Source organism: Hoplias malabaricus, chromosome X1 (genome assembly GCF_029633855.1).
Source record: "Hoplias malabaricus isolate fHopMal1 chromosome X1, fHopMal1.hap1, whole genome shotgun sequence".
NCBI classification, from domain to species: domain Eukaryota; kingdom Metazoa; phylum Chordata; class Actinopteri; order Characiformes; family Erythrinidae; genus Hoplias; species Hoplias malabaricus.
In genome coordinates this window covers 19,683,644-19,706,371 of record NC_089818.1, presented here as the reverse complement: position 1 = coordinate 19,706,371, position 22,728 = coordinate 19,683,644, and the positions used below count along the sequence as shown (strand labels likewise).

Sequence of the window (22,728 nt, the reverse complement as noted above, 5' to 3'; positions counted from 1 at the left end):
CATTTTCATTCTGTTCTGAGTTGAACCGGAGACTTTCTTAAACCTCTTAGCGCCATTTTCTTTGTTAAAAACGACTAGCGACAAATCGAGCTTCTATTTCTGGTGGGGTTTTTGTAGCTGCTTGTGTTTGGAGACTGACTTCTATCACTCTTTCTGACTTCTATCGCAGTTTCTGTCCAGCGGGTGCTGCTGAGCCCCTCCACCGTCACAAAGCACTCACAGGCGGACACACTTCACATGGGCCAAGGCCGTTTAAGTTTACATATAAATAAACCGACACATTTTATGATGTAGGCCGAAATTGAGCTTCCCCTCCTTGAAAGACCAGCATCCGCCACTGTCCTACCAACATGTGTTTTTAGACTGTGGGAGGAAACAGGAGCACCAGGAGGAAACACACGCAGACACAGGGAGAACACACCACACTCCTCACAGACAGTCACCTAGAGCAGGACTTGAACCCCCAACCCCAGATCCATGGAGCTGTGTGACATCTTGTAAACCAATTTGCCCAAAACAGAGTAACCCTCTTTAACCTGCAGGAAGTTAGTATCAACTCCTCTGCGGCACCCAATACTCACATTGACTTATTGGTGCTGCTCAGATAATGATGCACTTAATGCTCACACTGCTCATGAATACTTTTAAATAAAAAATACACCAGGCACATGAATCATAAGCCGATTTATTTCAAGCTTTATTAATAAATCAATTTGCTGTTTTCAAGAGTGGTTCACTGCTTGTGATCTAGTTGCAGAGGTCAGACTGACAGCATCGTGCAGAAATATGAGGAGAGGTCTGCAAAATTAAGCAGTCAGACATCTTGCTGCACCTCCTGAAGTACGAAACTGAAAAGAGAAATTGAATACACTTTATTAAAAGTCTTAGATTTAGTAGAATTTTTAATTTTTTTATTTTTTTAAAAATCTTAGATAAACAACCCCCCATTATTTTCTCTGATTATATTTGTACATGTTATTACAGCTTTTTTGAATTTCTCTATTTACGTATCGCTGAGAGGCTCTGCATGATTTGTTATGGTTTCTTTCAGACCACTGTTATTGTTGGTTTCCTAAGTTAATTCTAAACATAATCAGTAGATGATTCAGTTATGAACACAGTCATATTCAGGTCTGTGGGAGAGATGTTTGTCTATTAGCACAGCTCATAGTAATCAGCTCAAGGAGCACAAGGTGCATGCGTTCTTCCTGCTGAAGGTTCTCTGACAGCGTGGACAGTGGTGGTTGCTGATTCAGAAATAAATGCACTGAACCTTTATTTTGTGATGATGATGAATGAATTCTTCCACAATATGATTAGTATTGAAGTATTGAATATAAGTTAAACATTTTAAAGCCTTTTTAATGTTGATTTTAATATCAAAAGTCAATTTTTAACAGGCTAATGGAGACTTACAGGGGTAGGTGGTGAACCTGGCTGAGACGCAGGCGTCCAATCCAAAACCACACGTTTCTATGGTGTTGCGACAACTGCCCCCTGGTCGTGGAATGCACTTGTTACACCTCAGTGCAAAACCTGGAACAGTGGAACATTTTTTAATAAAAGTGTTCAAAAACAGTGCTTAAGAATTACTTTTATAATCAGAACATTTTGACCGTGGGACTTTGGAAGTCAAAATGGCATCAATTTTTGTCTAATACTGGAAGGAAATGAAGACACCTCCATGAGAGAGGGCCAGCAAACATCTAACCGTCTATGTATCTTTTGAAAACACTCCAGTGAACTGTGTCTGTACAGTTGTGTGCATAATTTCAGGAACGAACACATTCTCTTCCAAGAACTTATACAGTCTATGTGGCGGGTCACAGAACCAGGAGACATCAGCCAATAGCATTCACTGAGAGAAACAGCCCTGACTCCGCCCCCAAACTGTCAAAATTATAAAACACGAAAGAGAGAGAAAGAGCCAGAGGGAAAAGGGAGGGAAAGTTTAAGAGTGAGATTATGATCAGGGCGCGTGCAATTCCTCTCTCTGTGCTCACAAGTTTCACATTTACCCTCAGGGGAGGGATATTTACAGCAAAGGTCAGCCTCGCGGGTTTATATTTTCCTCTACTTTTGATGTGATGCCATTTGTACCTTAAATTTACAGCTTCAAAATCGTGATGCTCTGCTGAGCTCTAATAGGGAAAAGAGAGCGTCTATTATTGCTTCTCTGGGCTCAGCACTTCAGAAAGTGCACTATGTAACTTTTGTAGGAGGGTAGGAAACCATCCCCTTCCACCCCCTCCCTATTGATTTAGCACAGTGCTGTAAATATAAATTACACTAGATCTTACCCAGTGTTACTTTAAAGATAGAGAAGTGGTTCTGTCACTGTTGGCATTTTTCAATTTCCGAATAGTAATCGTCTCCACTTGTTATAAAACAAACTCTGAATGACGAGCTTCAGTCAAATACAGCATTGGAGCAACCGCATAAAGCTCTGTGTCTCCTACCATTCTGCTTTTACCTGTAGAACATCAGAGCACAGGCAAATCAGAAGAAACACAACTGGACTACACCCTTTCGACACTCACCACTCATCAACAGCCCGGAGACAATCAGAGTCACGAGCAGGGTCTTCATTATTCTACAAAAGAGGAAAGAGGCAATGTTCAATAAACCGCCATACAACGTCCCATAAAAACATGTTTTTTTTACAAAAGTCCCTTGTTTAGATTATTCCCAGGCTACTAAACACAAACTAGCCGTGTTAAAACTTGTAAAAGAATAATCAATATCCATCGCCAACAACTCACCTCAAGTGTTGTTCTGCAAAAGTAGCGGCTTATCTCTGAACTTTGGTGATGCACCTGGTTTGAGTCCCACAGCTTCATCCTTCACCTTTTAGTAGCTGAGCTAAGCACAAACACCCCCTTCTTGATCACATGATCCCAGCCAGATTTTGCCCAAACCAGAAAATCCAACATTGAGCAAGAAGAGAAATATGTAGTACCTGAAGTCAAGTGCCTCCACAAGAATGTTTAATTAGCACTCATGCCAACAAAGGTACAAAGGTACGTTGTAAAACATATCTGTATCTACACTCAACGTCCATTTATAAATGCACGAACCTACCATACAGTCAGTCTGTGGACACCTGCTCCTCTAGTATTTTGTCTGAAATGGAGGAGTGTTTTGGGGGAATTTGTAACAGTGTCTACGTTCTGGGGGAAAGCTTAATTCTACAAACCGGATTCCAAAAAAGTTGGGACACTAAACAAATTGTGAATAAAACTGAATGCAATGATGTGGAGACGGCAAATGTCAATATTTTATTCGTAATAGAACATAGATGACAGATCAAAAGTTTAATCTGAGTAAATGTAACATTTTAAAGGAAAAATATGTTGATTCAAAATTTCACAGTGTCAACAAATCCCAAAAAAGTTGGGACAAGTAGCAATAAGTGGCTGGAAAAAGGAAATTGAGCATATAACGAACAGCTGGAAGACCCATTAAAACTAATTAGGTCAATTGACAACATGATTGGGTCTAAAAAGAGCTTCTCAGAGTGTCAGTGTCTCTCTGAAGCCAAGATGGTAAGAGCATCACCAATTCCACCATTGTTGGGCAGAAAGATAGTGCAGCGATACCAGAATGGTGTTACCCAGTGTAAAAGAGCAAAGACTTTTAAGTTATCATCATCAACCGTGCATAACATCATCAAAAGATTCAGAGAATCTGGAACAATTGCTGTGCGTAAGGGTCAAGGCCGTAAAACTCTACTGGATGCTCGTGATCTCCGGGCCCTTAAACGTCACTGCACCTCAAACAGGAATGCCACTGTCAAGGAAATAACAGAATGGGCTCAGGAATACTTCCAGAAAGCAGTGTCAGTGAACACAATCCACCGTGCCATCCGCCGTTGCCAGCTGAAACTCTACAGTGCAAAGAGGAAACCATTTCTAAGCAAGCTCCACAAGCTCAGACGTTTGCACTGGGCCAGGGTTCTTTTAAAATGGAGTGTGGCAAAATGGAAGACTGTTCTGTGGTCAGATGAGTCACGATTTGAAGTTCTTTATGGAACACAGGGACGCCATGTCATCCGGACCAGAGAGGACAAGGATAACCCAAGTTGTTATCAACGAAATTGAGCTTCCCCTCCTTGAATGACCAGCATCCGCCACTGGTTAGTGCCCATGGCATGAGTAACTTGCACATCTGTGAAGGCAGCATTAATGCTGAAAGGTACATACACGTTTTGGAGCAACATATGCTGCCATCCAAGCAACGTCTTTTTCAGGGACGTCCCTGCTCATTTCAGCAAGACGATGCCAAGCCACATTCTGTATGTGTTACAACAGCGTAAAAGAGTGCGGGTACTAGACTGGCCTGCCTGCAGTCCACTGAAAATGTGGTTTTGGATTGGATGCCCCACTGAAGTCCCAATGAAAATGTGTGGCGCATTATGAAGCGCAAATTATGACAACTGACTGAGCCCTGACTCTTGAGCAAAAGTTGTACCTCAAGCAAGAATGGGAAAGAATTCCACCTACAAAGCTTAAACAATTAGTTTCCTCAGTTCCCAAATGCTTATTGAACGTTCTTAAAAGGAAAGGTAATCTAACACAGTGGTGAACAGGCCCCTGTCCCAACATGTTGCAAACCTCAAATTCAAAATGAGTGAATATTTGCAAAAAAACAATAAAGTTTATTTGTTTGAACATTAAATTTGTCCATCTTGTCTTTACCTGTAGATTCAACTGAATATGGGTTGAAAAGTATTTTTTTGTCACATATGTAGTGAGTTTGAAGCTCCAGACATTATCTTGTAAACTAATTATTAATTTTCTGTAACCGTTTATCCAGTTCAGGGTCGTGGTGGGTCTAGAGCCAGTCCTTCAAAGGGCAACACACACACACACACACACACACATACACTCTTTTGACTCACCAATCCTCCTACCAACATGTGTTTTTAGACTGTGGGAGGAAACAGGAGCACCAGGAGGAAACCCACACAGACACAGGGAGAACACACCACACTCCACACAGACACAGTCACCTAGAGCAGGACTTGAACCCCCAACCCCAGATCCCTGGAGCTGTGTGACATCTTGTAAACCAATTTGCCCAAAACAGAGCAACCCTCTTTAACCTGCAGGAAGTTAGTATCAACTCCTCTGCGGCACCCAATACTCACATTGACTTATTGGTGCTACTCAGATAATGATGCACTTAATGCTCACACTGCTCATGAATACTTTTAAATAAAAAATACACCAGGCACATGAATCATAAGCCGATTTATTTCAAGCTTTATTAATAAATCAATTTGCTGTTTTCAAGAGTGGTTCACTGCTTGTGATCTAGTTGCAGAGGTCAGACTGACAGCATCGAGCAGAAATATAAGGAGAGGCCTGCAAAATTAAGCAGTCAGACATCTTGCTGCACCTCCTGAAGTACGAAACTGAAATGAGAAATTGAATACACTTTATTAAAAGTCTTAGATTTAGTAGAATTTTTAATTTTTTTATTTTTTTAAAAATCTTAGATAAACAACCCCCCATTATTTTCTCTGATTATATTTGTACATGTTATTACAGCTTTTTTGAATTTCTCTATTTACGTATCGCTGAGAGGCTCTGCATGATTTGTTATGGTTTCTTTCAGACCACTGTTATTGTTGGTTTCCTAAGTTAATTCTAAACATAATCAGTAGATGATTCAGTTATGAACACAGTCATATTCAGGTCTGTGGGAGAGATGTTTGTCTATTAGCACAGCTCATAGTAATCAGCTCAAGGAGCACAAGGTGCATGCGTCCTTTCTCCTGTGTTAACACTTGCTGCTGAAGGTTCTCTGACAGCGTGGACAGTGGTGGTTGCTGATTCAGAAATAAATGCACCGAACCTTTATTTTGTGATGATGATGAATCACTATGATCTGCATTCTTCCACTATATGATTAGTATTGAAGTACTGAATACAAGTTAAACATTTTAAAGCCTTTTTAATGTTGATTTTTAACAGGCTAATGGAGACTTACAGGGGGAGATGGTGAAAAAGGCTGAGACGCAGGCGTCCAATCCAAAACCACAGGTTTCTATGGTGTTGCGACAACTGCCCCCTGGTCGTGGAATGCAGTTGTTACATTTCAGTGCAAAACCTGGAACAGTGGAACATTTTTTAATAAAAGTGTTCAAAAACAGTGCTTAAGAGTTATTTTTATAATCAGAACATTTTGACTCTAGGACTTTGGAAGACAAAATGGCATCAATTTCTGTCTAATACTGGAAGGAAATAAAGACACCTTGATGAGAGAGGGCCAGCAAAAATCTAACCGTCTATGTATCTTCTGAAAACACTCCAGTGAACTGTGTCTGTACAGTTGTGTGCATAATTTTAGGAACGAACACATCCTCTTCCAAGAACTTATACAGTCTATGAGGCGGGTCACAGAACCAGGAGACATCAGCCAATAGCATTCACTAAGAGAAACAGCCCTGACTCCGCCCCCAAACTGTCAAAATTATAAAACACGAAAGAGAGAGAAAGAGCCAGAGGGAAAAGAGCTTGGCGTGCGTGGGCGAAAATACAAATGGAAGAGGACAGTTTAAGAGTGAGATTATGATCAGGGCGCGTGCAATTCCTCTCTCTGTGCTCACAAGTTTCACATTTACCCTCAGGGGAGGGATATTTACAGGAAAGGTCAGCCTCGCGGGTTTATATTTTCCCTTTTGACATTGATGTGATGCCATTTGTACCTTAAATTTACAGCTTCAAAATTGTGATGCTCTGCTGAGCTCTAATAGGGAAAAGAGAGCGTCTATTATTGCCTCTCTGGGCTCAGCACTTCAGAAAGTGCACTATGTAACTTTTGTAGAAGGGTAGGAAACCATCCCCTTCCACCCCCTCCCTATTGATTTAGCACAGTGCTGTAAATATAAATCACACTAGATCTTACCTAGTGTTACTTTAAAGATAGAGAAGTGGTTCTGTCACTGTTGGCATTGTTCTATTTCTGAATAGTAATCGTTTCCACTTGTTATAAAACAAACTCTGAATGACGAGCTTCAGTCAAATACAGCATTGGAGCAACCGCATAAAGCTCTGTGTCTCCTACCATTCTGCTTTTACCTGTAGAACATCAGAGCACAGGCAAATCAGAAGAAACACAACTGGACTACACCCTTTCGACACTCACCACTCATCAACAGCCCGGAGACAATCAGAGTCACGAGCAGGGTCTTCATTATTCTACAAAAGAGGAAAGAGGCAATGTTCAATAAACCGCCATACAACGTCCCATAAAAACATGTTTTTTTTACAAAAGTCCCTTGTTTAGATTATTCCCAGGCTACTAAACACAAACTAGCCGTGTTAAAACTTGTAAAAGAATAATCAATATCCATCGCCAACAACTCACCTCAAGTGTTGTTCTGCAAAAGTAGCGGCTTATCTCTGAATTTTGGTGATGCACCTGGTTTGAGTCCCACAGCTTCATCCTTCACCTTTTAGTAGCTGAGCTAAAAACAAACACCCCCTTCTTGATCACATGATCCCAGCCAGATTTTGCCCAAACCAGAAAATCCAACATTGAGCAAGAAGAGAAATATGTAGTACCTGAAGTCAAGTGCCTCCACAAGAATGTTTAATTAGCACTCATGCCAACAAAGGTACAAAGGTACGTTGTAAAACATATCTGTATCTACACTCAACGTCCATTTATAAATGAACGAACCTACCATACAGTCAGTCTGTGGACACCTGCTCCTCTAGTGTTTTGTCTGAAATGAGGAGTGTTTTGGGGGAATTTGTAACAGTGTCTACGTTCTGGGGGAAAGCTTAATTCTACACATTCTAACATTGTTGAGAGGATGTGACTGTATTCAGCCACAAGATCATTAGTGCGGTCAGATACGGGGATTTTATGAACATTCAGGATCACACAAGTCGCAAATGTTTTGGACGAAGCTCCATCACTAAAAGGACACAGTTTCACAGCATTGCGAGTGTTTTAAACCCTTTAACTATTTAAGCTGATGCTTAGCAATGGATGTGGTGATAAAAAAAAAACAAAGAGTGTGGATAGCAGGGAGATGATCTCTGGTTTGTGGTGTATATTAAGAAATCCTACAGAAGCTGTGTGTGTGTAAGAATGTTTGACAGTTGATGCGTTTGACCGTTAGAAAAGGACCTGGTGTAAGTTACATGAAGAAATGCAATCACTTTAACAGACAGGAAATAAACACCACAGCCTTCTGAGATAACTGCTTATTTCCCCACTCACATAACGCCACTGTGGAGTTCGATCAAAACACACCGTATTCGTGAACATATTCCAAGGTGGTCAGTGTATTTAGATCCATTTTCAGATCTGCAAAGTGGCGGTTTGTGCGTTTCTTGCCGTCAGATTAACTTGTATAAGGCTGTATGTGTACGCTTTTGGCAGCTTTTTTGGAGTGTGGTGTGTTCTCCCTGTGTCTGCGTGGGTTTCCTCTGGGTGACTGTCTGTGAGGAGTGTGGTGTGTTCTCCCTGTGTCTGCGTGGGTTTCCTCTGGGTGACTGTCTGTGAGGAGTGTGGTGTGTTCTCCCTGTGTCTGCGTGGGTTTCCTCTGGGTGACTGTCTGTGAGGAGTGTGGTGTGTTCTCCCTGTTTCTGCGTGGGTTTCCTCTGGGTGACTGTCTGTGAGGAGTGTGGTGTGTTCTCCCTGTGTCTGCGTGGGTTTCCTCTGGGTGACTGTCTGTGAGGAGTGTGGTGTGTTCTCCCTGTTTCTGCGTGGGTTTCCTCTGGGTGACTGTCTGTGAGGAGTGTGGTGTGTTCTCCCTGTGTCTGCGTGGGTTTCCTCTGGGTGACTGTCTGTGAGGAGTGTGGTGTGTTCTCCCTGTGTCTGCGTGGGTTTCCTCTGGGTGTCTGTGAGGAGTGTGGTGTGTTCTCCCTGTTTCTGCGTGGGTTTCCTCTGGGTGACTGTCTGTGAGGAGTGTGGTGTGTTCTCCCTGTTTCTGCGTGGGTTTCCTCTGGGTGACTGTCTGTGAGGAGTGTGGTGTGTTCTCCCTGTGTCTGCGTGGGTTTCCTCTGGGTGACTGTCTGTGAGGAGTGTGGTGTGTTCTCCCTGTGTCTGCGTGGGTTTCCTCTGGGTGACTGTCTGTGAGGAGTGTGGTGTGTTCTCCCTGTGTCTGCGTGGGTTTCCTCTGGGTGACTGTCTGTGAGGAGTGTGGTGTGTTCTCCCTGTGTCTGCGTGGGTTTCCTCTGGGTGACTGTCTGTGAGGAGTGTGGTGTGTTCTCCCTGTGTCTGCGTGGGTTTCCTCCGGGTGACTGTCTGTGAGGTGTGTGGTGTGTTCTCCCCGTGTCCAGGTGGGTTTCCTACGGGTGAAAGTCTGTGAGGAGTTGGTGCGTTCTCCCTGTGTCCGTGTGGGTTTCCTCCGGGTGCTCCGTTTTCCTCCCACAGTCCAAAAACACTGTGGATTGGTGACTCAAAAGTGTCCGTAGGTGTGAGTATGTGAGTGAAAGTGTGTGTGTGTGTGTGTTGCCTCATGATGGACTGGCGCCCCCTCCCGGGTGTGTTCTTGCATTGCACCCAATGATTCCGGGTAGGCACCGGACCCACCACGACCCTAAACTGGATAAGTGCTTACAGACAATGAATGAATGAATGAACAGACTCATTGATACTCAGCGAGGCGGTTACATACTTTATGCTCACACTGTCGCTGACTATATTCAATTACTATCAAAACCACAAACACAGATCAGCTTCATTAATAAATCTATAATTCATAAACTTGCATCTTGCCATTTTCAAGTGAGATCTCTGACTGTGGTCAAGCTGCAGCTGTCACTCTAATAACACACCATGGTGATACCAGGTTTGACCTCCAGTGTGGCACTCGTGCTGATTCACCTTCTGCAAAAAATCTAAAGAGAAAGTAAGGAAACACAGCACCAAATTCTGATTGAGTGCTTGTAGTGTCCACCAAATCACACCAACAAGGCAGTAGTTTCTGTCAAGGTGGGCAGTAAGTGGACACAGGGTTAAAAACAACAGCAGCCACCAGTGAGCTGGTTTTCTTCAGCGGTGGCGGCCTGTTAGTGTGCGTTGCGCTGATTCGAGTGGATCAGATACAGTCCCCATCATTGCCAGGCTGTGTATTTTCATAGTTAGGGGAAATATCAAGTGTCCAAACCCTGGAAAAAGCACCTACACTGTAGATGTTTCTGAAAAAAAAAAACAGGTGTTGATAGAGGGAACCCATTTCTAATAAACTGGTAATTAGACAGACTAGCAATCTGAAGAGTCTCAAGGAAATCAGCAAAATTTCCTGCTCCTAACTCAAATACAGATCTTCCCGGCAGAGTGTACAGCTTATCATTCCAACACAGTGTTCTGGGAATTCCCAGCTATCGAAAACAAACAGAGCTTTCAGCAGCTGATGATAATCTACGTGCCTCACTTAAGTAATGTACTGTTACTGAACAATAGTGTGTGTGTGTGTGCTCTGTCACTTCAGAGTAATGTCTCCTGTTTACTACAGATTCATGCTGGAAGTGCATCTTGTTAATGTGACATTATCATACGAACACTTCAAAGCATGTTTCCACAAATTAAATCTGGGTCGACCTCTTGAACCGATGACTGTAAGTGTCACCAGTGCTTGGCTGCTGTTAAAAGAAATAAAATGATACCACCAAAATTAAACATAAAACTTTAAGGGGTTAGTTCATCCATACTGCGCTTCCTACAGGAACTGCCAAAGGCTGAGAAAAAGTGAAACGGAGACAGTGGTTTCATAGGAAGAGGGCTATACCTCAGCACACACAATAGCTTTCTTTATAAAGGAGAACAAAAGCAACATATTCTGTATCAGTGCATGAAAAAATCCAGTATAAGAAAAACAGCATCAATGTTAATACCGGAGAGAACGATAAACAACGTCAAACAAAGAACAAACCCTGTGAATGAGGGCTAAGTAACAAGTGTCCTACATTTAGACAGAGAAAAGGTATAAAAAGTCTTATTCTGAACAACTGTATTCTGTGCTGCTGCATTTCAGAGGTGAGTTCTCACAACCTACCACACCATCAGCCACAGTTATGGAATTAATACATTTTATAGATATATTAAGACATATTTATATATGTTTCCTGTAGAGGATGTGTTTCATTTATCAAAAAATCCACCAAATGTGATGTGAACAGGGCTTTTCCTCTGCACAGGAATTCAGAACTGAGCCTTCGTTACTCACACTGACTGTCTGTCTGTGAATGACATGTTTTTATTTAGCTGTTGATCTGTGAACAGTAGATTTATTTAGCAGCTGATATTAAAGTTCCTGTTGTTACAGAATAATGAAGGCCTTGCTTGTGACGCTGGTTTTTGTCCTGTTTGTTGCTAAGGGTGAGTGACGTTTAAAGTTATGTCTTGAATGGAATGTGCTCTGCTTGACTGGACTTTTTTTCTATATTAGACTATTTCCCTAATTAATGTAGGAATGACGAAACACCAAGTATGTCCATATTTCCAGGGGTTTAGTTTAGTTTTCTTGTGAGGTCATTTTCCCACCTTCAGCGACTCATGTTACTCAACACATGTTCGTTAATTGTTCTGCAGGACTTTCACTGCAGTGTTACAACTGCATTGCAGCTTCTGGAGCAGGAAGTTCTACAACCAAGGAAACATGTGCCCCTGGTAAAAAGGCCTGTATCTCTGCCAGATTCACCATCTCACCCTGTACGTGTCTCAGTCCACACAAACTTTAGAATTACAATATACTTTTCCTTTAATATTTCAGCAGCTCTTTATTATGGATTTGAACAGATCATCTCCGAAGGTCACTGCAGGAAGCTGCAGCTCTTGGGGTTTGAAAATATAACTCTTTCATATTGTAAACTAAATACAAAAATGACCAATAAGGATCTTTCAGCCCCACGTGAAGGGTTCAGACGTCTTCCTGCTTTTAAATAAGGCCTTCACAATTAGGAAAGTGCATTAGTGTTCAAAATGCAGAACTGCAGTGACTGTATTACTCACCAGGATAAAGAAGGTGAAATGATACTATGATCTTTTTGAATCTCCCCAGATAATGGTTTCCAGAGATGCATCAGTCTGTCTGAGTGCCTCCTTCTTCAGAAAAATCCTTACATCAGTGTCAACTGCTGTCAGACAAATCTCTGCAATCTCAGAATCTTCGGTCCCATCACACACCAGGCACTTTCTGAATAATGAGGGAAAAGTGATTACAAGTAAAAAAATATATAATGTTTCTCAACATTTTCACTGAAAGTCATTTCTTAATTGAATATTTAATGCCAAGAAAAACGAGTCAATTTTAGTCTCATTTCTCCAAATGTTCTTCTTCCTCCTGAAAGATGTTCTACTGACACCTAGTGGTCTGGATGTGTCATTTAGCGTTAAACCTGTTCAGAACATGCTCCTCGAGCAATAACGCGCTAATATTTGAGTTTTCGTCGCACATTTTAGAAGATTAAAGTTGATATTTGTGACGGGGTTTTTAGTGCATCAAAAAGTAAAAGACCTTTCTTAATGTTGAATTGTGTCACTATTTGCAGAAGATAGAAATTAAAGCAAAACATTACCCACTTGCTGTCTGTTTTTCTTGTGTTTCTCTCTATAATTTTGTAGAGTTAGGGTGACTTTTAGGTCCTTTACACATTTATTTGCTGCACAAAATATGGGAATTTCTTTTTTAATTCATCAGAGAACTTACATTTACGTTTCGGCACAGTTCAGGGGTCGGCAACCTTTACCACTCAAAGAGCCGTTTGGACCCGTTTCACACAGTAAAGAAAACACTGGGAGCCACAAAACCCTTTTGAAGTTTTAAATGAAATAACACTGCATTAACAGGGTTTTTTTGCCTTTGTGCTGTGTATAAACAAACAATACTGTGTTACATTTATGAAATTAATGAACGACTGCAAAGAAAATGAAATAACATTTCTGCATGCAACAAAATATTTTTAACTCCGCAAAAAATGACGTTGTGTTGACGGTTAAATAAAATACTCAATGTCTATTTGAGTCCTTGTAGTAATGAAAAACAACGCCGAACTTAAATTATCCACTGGCAGTAAACAAATATCAGTCAGCGGTCAAAAAGCTCAAGAAACCGCACACTGGCGGGTGTCGCACATTGGAAGTTGTGACGTGTATTAAGAGCGACAAAAATATTTTAAATATTAAAATATTTTAGGTGTTACAATATCGCCATAATCGTCATAGAATTACATTTTGAAAACGAACGAACCAAAATAAAATACATTTTAATTAAATACTCATTAATTATTTTCAAAAGCTGGGCCGCATCAGAGGGATCAGAGCCGCGGGTTGCCGACCACTGGCACTGCTGCTCGAGATGAGGGTGGGTACATGAGCTTTGCCTGGCGTAAACAAGGACTACTGACGTGCAGACTGACCAATTAAATGTTTACAGAGAAGGTTATCGATGAATAACGGTAGCTCTACAGTCAGACCGTCCAATCAGAAGATTTTAGGCTACTTCACCACGCCCCTTTCTCACTCAAGCGAACCAATCGGAGTAGGGGAGGGCGGGACTAGTTTGTGAACGAAACTTCTCGAAGTTCTATGTAAGCTCTAGAAAAACAAAATCCCGGACGTTTGTGAAATTCCGCCCGGACATTTTTTAAGTCTAAAAAAGAGAACATGTCCGGGTAAAAGAGGACGCCTAGTCACTTTAGTAGAGTCCTCGGCAAACGTCAGAGACCTTCACTGGTTTAGTCCTCACCGGAAGTTGTCGCAAAGTTGTGTTACGTTGACCTCTGGCACAATCCTTCCTCTGTCTCATTTCAGTTCCACAACACACAGAAATGGACAATTGGAGCTTTATTTTCATGGGGCTTTTTTTAAACATTAACATAAATAAAATTAACTTAACGTCTTAAATAGTTTTCTTAGTCTGGAAAATGATCAAATTAACTGAAATAACTGACCCCCAGTGAATAATTGTTTAAGAAGCCAGTGTATGGTAATTGTTTTGTAATTTGTGTATTTGCCATGAAGTAAAAAAAAGGTTGGATGGACATCCAGTGATTTTGTAAGGGTTTGTATGTTAATAGTTAATGTAATTAAAGCCATTGCGGTTTTTCGGCTCTCAGTTTTGTTACTTTCCTCCAGTCCATGTTCCTGACGTAAATCAAGGTCAGACTGTAATCTCCTCCATTACAGAACATTCAGACACAGAAACATTACAGTGTAAATAAATGATCAGCATTTAAAGCCAGTGAAAGTTTAGATGAGAAAGAGGACTAAACAGACCCAGACAACAAAGGGTAAGCCTTCACTTTGTCGTACTTTAATTATTAACAGTCACATCACTATTCGGCCTTGACTCTTTGCGTTCATTGTTTTTAATCTAGTTCCAAAGTGAACTGTATTTAATAAAGTAGGTCAAATAATGGTCTTCACATTTCCATTTCCAGTTTTTCTCTGAAATCAGAAGAATGAGACTGCTGTTGTTGGTTCTTCTTGTTGCTCTACTGTTCTCCATAGGTGAGATTAAACTCTTTTTTTTTGTTGCTATTCCAGAGCTGTAAATCTATATATAATAAACGTGTAAACAACATGGCCATTAATTTGTGGACACCTGCTCATCCAACAGTTCTTTAAATACAGGATTAAGGAGGTTAAGGTGAGGAGTTAGTTCCTCTCTTTAGTGCCGTATTTCTGTGAGAATTGGATTGCATTCAGAAAAGATTACTGAGGTCAGACTGGATTACAAACTCCGCTCAAACTCTTCACAAAGGCACTGGACAGTGCTCTTTCACCCAGAGAACACAGCTCCACTGCTTCACAACATGATGAAGGCTTTATAGCACTCGTAGATTGATCTCTAAAGAACCCTTTAAAACATTTGGTTCCACTTTTGTTGTTAGTCACAGAAGCTATTACCGACACTGTGCTGAATCCATTTTTAAGGATGCATTAAAAATGAGCGAATTCTGTTTGTAATTACATATGAAGGCTTGGTTTTTTAAGTGCACATAAGCACTGACTATATTTAAAGTAGTTTAAATGGGCATTTCATGCTGAATAGAGACACAGCAGAAGAGATTAAATCCCTTACAGACAGAGTCTCCAGGTGTAATTCTATCAGGTCAGTGATTTGCAGAAAATTAGCAATGTTTTTTTTATTAATTATTTTTTATATAATTAAACATTTAGATCTACTTTTAGGGCTAGATCTTTTTTGTTGTTGTTGTTGTTGTCTGAATGACACATACTAAGAAAACCAGTGGCATAGCTAAGCACTGAAATGAAAATATCTTAGTATCTTAGCTCCATTTGCTCTGAACCTCTCAATCCCACTTGTGTGGCAGGTTCCTCTCTCAGATGCTGTACTTCCAGAAACTGCAGGAACCCAGTGACCTGTTCTCCTGACCTCGACATATGCATCATGGGTCAGCAGCAAGGATTTCCCTGTAAGTAACACGGAATTATCCAGGAATAGACTGGAAATAAAAAGTCTGTACAGGTACATTATTACTCACAAAAGGTGAAATGATTTTAAAAGTGATGTGGTGTAGTTTACATTAATTACATAATTATATTAATGATTGATAAACACTCCATGCCTCTGAATAACGCTTGCCTAAAGCACATTAGTTTTCAACGTTGACTCTGTTAATATAGTCTGTGTACAAGCATGTTATAAATGATCTTCCTGGAGTTAAAGACTGTGGTTTATTACGAAACTTTAAAGTAAACTGTGAGGACACTGGGGACTTGTGAAAATAGGTGTTTTTTCCTCCTCAGATAAGCGCTTCTGGAGGTGTGGCAAGAAGGAGGAGTGTGCTCGGTATCCCAAAGGTCCCATCAAACTGTGCTGTGTGTTTGACTCTTGTAACTCCGAGAGATACGACCCTTCGTACTGAACACAGCCCAGCCCTGAGTTTCTGCCCAGAGAGAGGAGCCAACAGAAGGTCATTTACTCGACTTAGCGCCAGTTTCCCAAGTTTGGAGTCAAATCATTCAAATCACAATGCGGTGTGGCCCAAAATGTAGCTTAGTTTTAAACCTACCAGGAAACCGGGCCTTGGGACAAGCTTCTCAGACCTGAAGCTGAATGGCAGCACCAGTTTAAAGTAACAGTAAACATTCCTTTTAGTCTAGACTTAAGCCCCAGGTCTGGGAAACTGCCCCATTTCACTTTTCTACCCTTTTCAACTGCAGGCTCATTATCCAGTTATTCATTTTGCAATTAATTATTCAGTGACTGCTATGAAATATTCAGTAATTACAGTGTTAAGAGAAAGTGAGGAACTGTGTCACAGACAGGTCTTTGGAGATTAAAGATCTATTTCCTTCAAGAAATTTGACTGTTTCAGAAACTCAGTGTAAACAGCACCTTAGGGAGGAGTTGATCAGTCGCTGCTTTTGAAAGAAATAAACTATTACTGCTAATTACTAATGTTTTATCTTTACATTTTACTGCCTGAGCCCACTTTAAGCAGAAGAAAATATGCGGGTCCAGTTCACTCACCTTGTTTAAAGCACCCATTACTTCACCTGTAAGTTACTTCACCTACTTCCTCCAGGTGAACCCACCCCCCCCCCCGGTACATGTGAGTGAGCCCATGTGTGTAAAGGCAACGGAGGTCATATGTGTAAACAGCTATTTATACACCCTCGCTCATGTTTAGGAATTGCACCCCACAGGGAGCTGTTTCTCATGTACTTCTTACATTTAGAGACTGGTCCACAAGGGGTGCTGTTGTGCTTTGCTTTAACGACACTTTGTGTCCTGAAGAAGTGAAAAGTTGATGTGTTAGGTGTAAAGTTGTAAAAGTCTGTGATGAACATCGCACTTCAGAAGCAACCTATTTTGGATTTGTTGTATTTGTGATGTCACAAAACACAAACATACACAAATATCTGCCTTCAGTCAAGAGCAGGGCTTCTTTTTAAATGAGGCAGCCAGTCAGAGGAGGGGTCATCTACATATCAGTCTTAAAGGCACAGTAACACAAATAGCACATTTAAGCTGAAGGATGTGAGGTTTGGAAATAGGTCAAAGATCAATTAGGACACAAATGTATTAAGTGAACTTAAGTGTACTGCAGTGTTGACATTTAAGCCTTGCACTGGCCTTCGAAACCTGCTCCAGTCCCAACACAGCAAACACAAACAAGCCAAACTCTTCACTGTCTCGTGTTCTGCTCATAAAAGAGTGTGACAGAAATAAATGGACAGAGGGTTTAAAAGCAGTGGGTTGGGGGTGAAATAGGGACAGGTGCATAAATTTAACACTGGATTTGTAGACTTTAAGATACCACTTTAAAATAAGACTACACTTATAAAGGTTTATATATGGTTCAAAAATATGTATTACATGGTTATTAAATAGCTTGTAAACACCTTAAATGATTAATAATCATTTGTAACACAGTGACCTCTTTTTTGTCTAATACACCACATAGATGCCCCAGATTATCAACATCTAAAAAGACATTCTATCGGTGGTTAAATGGTTAAATGTATTAACAAACATGTGCTAAAGCTGACAGGGTTAATGTCGACTGATGGAGAAGACAAAGCAACGCCTGTATACAGAGAATCTGAGGTTTAACAGTGTAGACGGATGTGGGTTCACTATTTGGCAAACAGCAGGTCTCTGTTGCCCTTTCATCCATGATTTATAAATGATTTTTAATGACTTTTAATGTGTTTACAACCTATTAGTAAACAATTTATTAACAATCTGCAAATAATGTATAGACCTTTACAACTGTAGTCTCATTCTAAAGTGGTACCGGCTTTAAATGAGTTCGGTAACGACACTGGAACAGAGCTTGGTAAAGACATGTTTGCAATAATATAATAAACATCAAGGCCTTTTTTGCTATGATACATACAGTATATATTTGAACATGTACAATATTTCTTCAAACAAGATGAACCAAAGCTGACAATACATTCTGGGTGATTCGACTGATGAACCCAGTACACGATTGTCACTGTGTTTCACAACAGAAATACACAGCGCGAATAAATAATACACTAGACTGGTCATATTTACAGTATAAACAACAAACAATATCAAAAACAAAGTTAAAAAAAAAAAAAAAGCTTTGGATTCTTTGAACATGGCGCAAAAATATGCAAAAATGTCTGTAATGTCAACGCTTTCTGAAAACCAAGAGGCAGGGAGGAGAAAAGTGTGTTTAGAGTCAAATTTGCACATGTATTTTCCTATTATTTTAAATAATTATCATATATCTGAAAAAAAATATCCCCTCTTTGTTTTTAATCACTTTAGAGATAATCTACTTTAAATAAAACCATAAACATGGCTCACAGTAGAGTCACTTTAATGCGGACCTAAAATGGCTGTTTCACCGACTAAACACTGCCCTCTAACGATGATGAGTGAAACTGTAAAACCTCAGTAGGTGGCTTTAATAAATCAATGTTTCCAAACACACACAACTGGCACTGAGACTAAAACTGTGACGGAGTTTATATTTGTAGCATTTAAAAGGCAGTTATTTAAAAGGGTTAGTCGCTGTAAGGTTGAATTCCGTTTATAAATCACCGAGCTTCACCATCATTGTTAGAGTCATTAGGCACAAAGGCTGCAATACTTTACTAATTCAAATATAACAGCAAAGGAGGCACATGGTCTGAGATCGTTATATGATTGAGTGATCCGAAACCATTAGTGATGTATCGTTTTGAAATATTTACTCTGTTAGAAAATAGAATGTCATTCTTTGCAAATAATTTAGTTCAAATATTTGAAAATAAAAGATTTCAGAGAGAGTCTGAGTTCTCGTTATTTACACAGTTCTCTGATAGGAATTTACAGGGTACAGTACTCAGGTCTGAGTGAGCAATTGTAAAGATCTGAATTCATTTTTATCAAGGACGATGTTCACTGGACCACGTGCCATGGTTTAAATATTCACCGCACTGTAATGGTCCACGAAGAATGAAAAAGAATCAGAGAAAATATCAGGTGGAAATCTGACTCCAGCACGTAATCCTCACCTCACCACACAGGGCTTCCATGAACTCTTTGTACATGACCATATTAAGACTGACTTGCACATCAAAGTAACATTTAGATTCTATTCTTGCCCAATAGTGTCCAGCCACGTGTTTCAGCGAAGATCAGAAAGAAATGGAGAACACTACGAGGACGTACACAGAATGTCTTGCGCGATACAGACGTGTGGCTTCAGGGCGTCGGGCCCGAACTAAAGAGTGAGGCAAACGGCAGCGTCTTCACTTAGAATACACACTTCAGTTAGAGTACAGTGGACGGAGGAAATCTGAGACGTTACATTGTGCTCTTGCAGAAGTTGAAAAAGCCCAGTTGGATAAATGAACCTCTGTTGAACTATACAAGCAGACTGTACATGCGCAAACACACGCACTGGATTTGTGCCGTACGCGCACCGAGCGTCCACTGGGTCCAAATATCCCAAAGTTGTCCGAGTGTTTAGAGGGCTAGCACAGCTAGCCTGAGTTAAGATACTCCAAAGCCACTTCATAACAAAACTTGTACTGGTCCTGGAACAGAGAGAAGACAGGCACAAAAGCGTTAGTGGGTAGTTAATGCTCTGATACTTTTCTTTCCAACGAATACTTTCTAACTCAGTTAGAAATGTAAAAACAGTGTTGTTTTAGTAGATTTTTCCACTTCTAAAACCATGACTGAGATGTTGATGAGCAATACGTATGAGTGTATATAGGGCGATATCAGTGAGGATCATTATAATATTTTAATGTAAAAATATGCTGTGACTGTGTGATTTTGGGTGGCAGGGACCTGGAGGTTTTGAGTTCGATTCCCACTCCGGGTGACTGTCTGTGTGGTGTGTTCTCCCTGTGTGAGTGTGGTGTGTTCTCCCTGTGTCTGCGTGGGTTTCCTCCGGGTGACTGTCTGTGAGGAGTGTGGTGTGTTCTCCCCGTGTCTGCGTGGGTTTCTTCCGGGTGACTGTCTATGAGGAGTGTGGTGTGTTCTCCCTGTGTCTGTGTGGGTTTCCTCCGGGTGACTGTCTGTGAGGAGTGTGGTGTGTTCTCACTGTGTCTGCGTGGGTTTCCTCCGGGTGACTGTCTGTGAGGAGTGTGGTGTGTTCTCACTGTGTCTGCGTGGGTTTCCTCCGGGTGACTGTCTGTGAGGAGTGTGGTGTGTTCTCCCTGTGTCTGTGTGGGTTTCCTCCGGGTGACTGTCTGTGAGGAGTGTGGTGTGTTCTCTCTGTGTTTGTGTGGGTTTCCTCCGGGTGACTGTCTGTGAGGAGTGTGGTGTGTTCTCTCTGTGTTTGTGTGGGTTTCCTCCGGGTGACTGTCTGTGAGGAGTGTGGTGTGTTCTCTCTGTGTCTGTGTGGGTTTCCTCCGGGTGACTGTGAGGAGTGTGGTGTGTTCTCCCTGTGTTTGTGTGGGTTTCCTCCGGGTGACTGTCTGTGAGGAGTGTGGTGTGTTCTCTCTGTGTTTGTGTGGGTTTCCTCCGGGTGACTGTCTGTGAGGAGTGTGGTGTGTTCTCTCTGTGTTTGTGTGGGTTTCCTCCGGGTGACTGTCTGTGAGGAGTGTGGTGTGTTCTCTCTGTGTCTGTGTGGGTTTCCTCCGGGTGACTGTGAGGAGTGTGGTGTGTTCTCTAAACGTATTTTCTAAACAGAGACAAGTACTGAGTAATTTGCTTTGTTCGTGAAGGTGTGTGAGTGATTTACCAGAAGGTCCACCATGTTGGGTTTGTTGTTCCTCAGTGTTTTGACGGCATGAAACACATCCACAGAGCGCTGGTGTCGCAACATCTCACTCACGATGCTAATAGCACAGAATGTTCCACTGCGTCCACCTCCATTCCTGACACACACCGGCATACACACACAGATCAGCATTCGAATACATCACACAATACATCATCACAAAAAATCTTCAGTCTTGCTGTTCTTTATAAAGAATGGTCCAATAGAAACAGGCCAAAATGACTTTGTAAAATCCCTCTCCAATAAATTCAAATATTCAGTGTTTAGATTTTTTCTCCTGATAAATTTCTCTTTTTTCACCAACAGAGTATGTGACAAATAGGTTACAATGATCATTAAACTCAAAAACAACTGTCAAATCTTTGAAGAGTTATCTCAGGGAACACAAACAGAGACCCAGACAGAGCTGAACGACCTGTGAGTGTGTTCCGCCACTAGAGGGAGATGTTTCTCTTAAGAGAAGTGAGGAAGGAAAAAGAGCCGCTTTCCAGCACAAATCCCCAGCTTTCTGTCCTCTCTGACGAATGAATTTACTAATTAATGCTCTAATGATTATTGATCTGTTTTCATGCTGTTGGAGGCCTGAGAACAGAAAGGCTGATTGGATATGCTCAGAGGAGACTGCCGGATGGGGCTGATTTGTATAAGCGAGGGGAAAGAAAGAAGAATGGTGTGTGTACACAGTGTCTACAAACAGTGCTTTATTTCCAGAGGAGGGTAGTAACTAGCTGCGTTTACTCAAGTTTATGTGCTTAAGTAAATACGGATGGAGTTAGTTTTTAGCTTCAGTTCTGCTCCAGTGTGTTTGTGTGGAAGGGAATCTACTATTTACATTTTAGCCATTCATGTTTAGACATTGATTATTATTTGTTTAATAATAATAGAGCTGTAACCTATTAATTTAGACCAAGACGATTCAAACTGTGACGTCAGGTCCCTGGCTGATAGATGCTCCAGTGACCTGTATTAATATGTGAACACATCTCTGACTCACAGACAGTGCACCACAGTGCGTCCCTCTCCTCCATCGTACTCCTCCTGCCATTTGTCCACCTGGTGAATGAGTTTGAGGAAGGAGCGTTTAGACACTGGTGTGTCTCTGTACATCGGCCAGCCGAGAAACTGGAACTGCTGCACCATACGATAACCGTCCTGAGGCTGGAAAACACACAAAGACAGCCATCAGCACCGAGGAAGGCAAATCAAGAGCCAAAAAAATGCTGATCAAATTAAAACTATTATCTCCATTTCTGATTAATTTAAAAAACACAAACAGCTGATTGTGTTGTGTCAACTTTTCATAACAAACACCGTGTTTATTTTTTGTTAAGTATTTAAATTAAATTCCATTATTTAAGTGAGAAAGTTCTTGGGATTTGTGGAGTGAGTTAAATAAATCATCAGGCTGTGCTGTGATTGATCGAGTGAGATAAACACATCAGGCTGTGTTGTGATTGGTCAAGTGAGATAAACACATCAGGCTGTGCTGTGATTGGTCGAGTGAGTTAAATAAATCATTAGTCTGTGCTGTGATTGGTTGAGTGAGATAAACACATCAGGCTGTACTGTGATTGGTCAAGTGAGATAAACACATCAGGCTGTGTTGTGATTGGTCGAGTGAGATAACCACATCAGGCTGTGCTGCGATTGGTCGAGTGAAATAAACACATCAGGCTGTACTGTGATTGGTCGAATGAGATAAACACATCAGGCTGTGCTGTGATTGATCGAGTGAGATAAACACATCAGGCTGTGTTGTGATTGGTCAAGTGAGATAAACACATCAGGCTGTGCTGTGATTGGTCGAGTGAGTTAAATAAATCATTAGTCTGTGCTGTGATTGGTTGAGTGAGATAAACACATCAGGCTGTACTGTGATTGGTCAAGTGAGATAAACACATCAGGCTGTGTTGTGATTGGTCGAGTGAGATAACCACATCAGGCTGTGCTGCGATTGGTCGAGTGAAATAAACACATCAGGCTGTACTGTGATTGGTCAAGTGAGATAAACACATCAGGCTGTGTTGTGATTGGT

The 22,728-nt window shown here is 41.2% G+C and overlaps 3 protein-coding genes and 1 long non-coding RNA gene across 8 annotated transcripts in view; 2 read left to right on the top strand and 2 right to left on the bottom strand.

The window, feature by feature from the left end:
• Positions 1–714: 714 nt before the first annotated feature.
• On the bottom strand, positions 715–13,776 carry LOC136675919 (CD59 glycoprotein-like). Of its 5 annotated transcripts, none has more exons than XM_066652733.1 (6): positions 13,712–13,776; positions 11,977–12,160; positions 2,763–2,862; positions 2,541–2,593; positions 1,417–1,536; positions 715–848 (listed from the first exon to the last, which is right to left on the bottom strand). In XM_066652733.1, exons 4-6 carry the CDS (start codon positions 2,587–2,589, stop codon positions 748–750), a joined length of 270 nt encoding a protein of 89 aa, XP_066508830.1. In that variant the 5' UTR covers positions 2,590–2,593; positions 2,763–2,862; positions 11,977–12,160; positions 13,712–13,776; the 3' UTR covers positions 715–747. The 5 variants fall into 5 exon arrangements, with proteins under 5 accessions (XP_066508830.1, XP_066508825.1, XP_066508828.1 ...); XM_066652728.1 differs by lacking the exons at positions 715–848; positions 1,417–1,536; positions 2,541–2,593; positions 2,763–2,862 and adding exons at positions 5,284–5,416; positions 5,995–6,114; positions 7,153–7,205; positions 7,375–7,474; XM_066652731.1 differs by lacking the exons at positions 715–848; positions 1,417–1,536; positions 2,541–2,593; positions 2,763–2,862 and adding exons at positions 5,284–5,416; positions 5,995–6,114; positions 7,153–7,205; positions 7,375–7,474 and having other exon boundaries at positions 13,691–13,728.
• On the top strand, positions 11,289–12,158 carry LOC136675923 (uncharacterized). Its single transcript, XR_010796230.1, has 3 exons — positions 11,289–11,343; positions 11,557–11,676; positions 12,026–12,158. It is a non-coding gene; the product is annotated as an uncharacterized lncRNA (long non-coding RNA).
• A 634-nt stretch (positions 13,777–14,410) lies between the features above and the next one.
• Positions 14,411–16,248, top strand: LOC136675356 (CD59 glycoprotein-like). Its single transcript, XM_066651859.1, has 3 exons — positions 14,411–14,475; positions 15,303–15,404; positions 15,739–16,248. Exons 1-3 carry the CDS (start codon positions 14,427–14,429, stop codon positions 15,855–15,857), a joined length of 270 nt encoding a protein of 89 aa, XP_066507956.1. The 5' UTR covers positions 14,411–14,426; the 3' UTR covers positions 15,858–16,248.
• Positions 16,249–20,594: 4,346 nt separating this feature from the next.
• Positions 20,595–22,728, bottom strand: part of LOC136675477 (receptor-type tyrosine-protein phosphatase mu-like) — a 244,894-nt gene continuing 242,760 nt past the window's right edge. The window contains exons 33-34 of the mRNA XM_066652026.1: positions 21,688–21,851; positions 20,595–20,790 (exon numbers count right to left, since the gene is read on the bottom strand). Coding sequence (XP_066508123.1) covers positions 20,595–20,790; positions 21,688–21,851 — 360 coding nt within the window. The remainder of the gene's footprint in view (positions 20,791–21,687; positions 21,852–22,728) is intronic.

What these genes read in the sequence shown, in the direction of transcription:
- LOC136675919 (XM_066652733.1), bottom strand. Translation starts at nt 2,589, where the DNA reads ATGAAGACCCTGCTCGTGACTCTGATTGTCTCCGGGCTGTTGATGAGT. An exon ending in CTCCGGGCTGTTGATGAGTG is followed by an intron (nt 1,537 to 2,540) that starts GTGAGTGTCGAA and finishes CCACTGTTCCAG; the next exon opens with GTTTTGCACTGAGGTGTAAC. An exon ending in CAGGTTCACCACCTACCCCT is followed by an intron (nt 849 to 1,416) that starts GTAAGTCTCCAT and finishes TTCTCTTTTCAG; the next exon opens with TTTCGTACTTCAGGAGGTGC.
- LOC136675356 (XM_066651859.1), top strand. Translation starts at nt 14,427, where the DNA reads ATGAGACTGCTGTTGTTGGTTCTTCTTGTTGCTCTACTGTTCTCCATA. An exon ending in TGCTCTACTGTTCTCCATAG is followed by an intron (nt 14,476 to 15,302) that starts GTGAGATTAAAC and finishes CTTGTGTGGCAG; the next exon opens with GTTCCTCTCTCAGATGCTGT. An exon ending in TCAGCAGCAAGGATTTCCCT is followed by an intron (nt 15,405 to 15,738) that starts GTAAGTAACACG and finishes TTTCCTCCTCAG; the next exon opens with ATAAGCGCTTCTGGAGGTGT.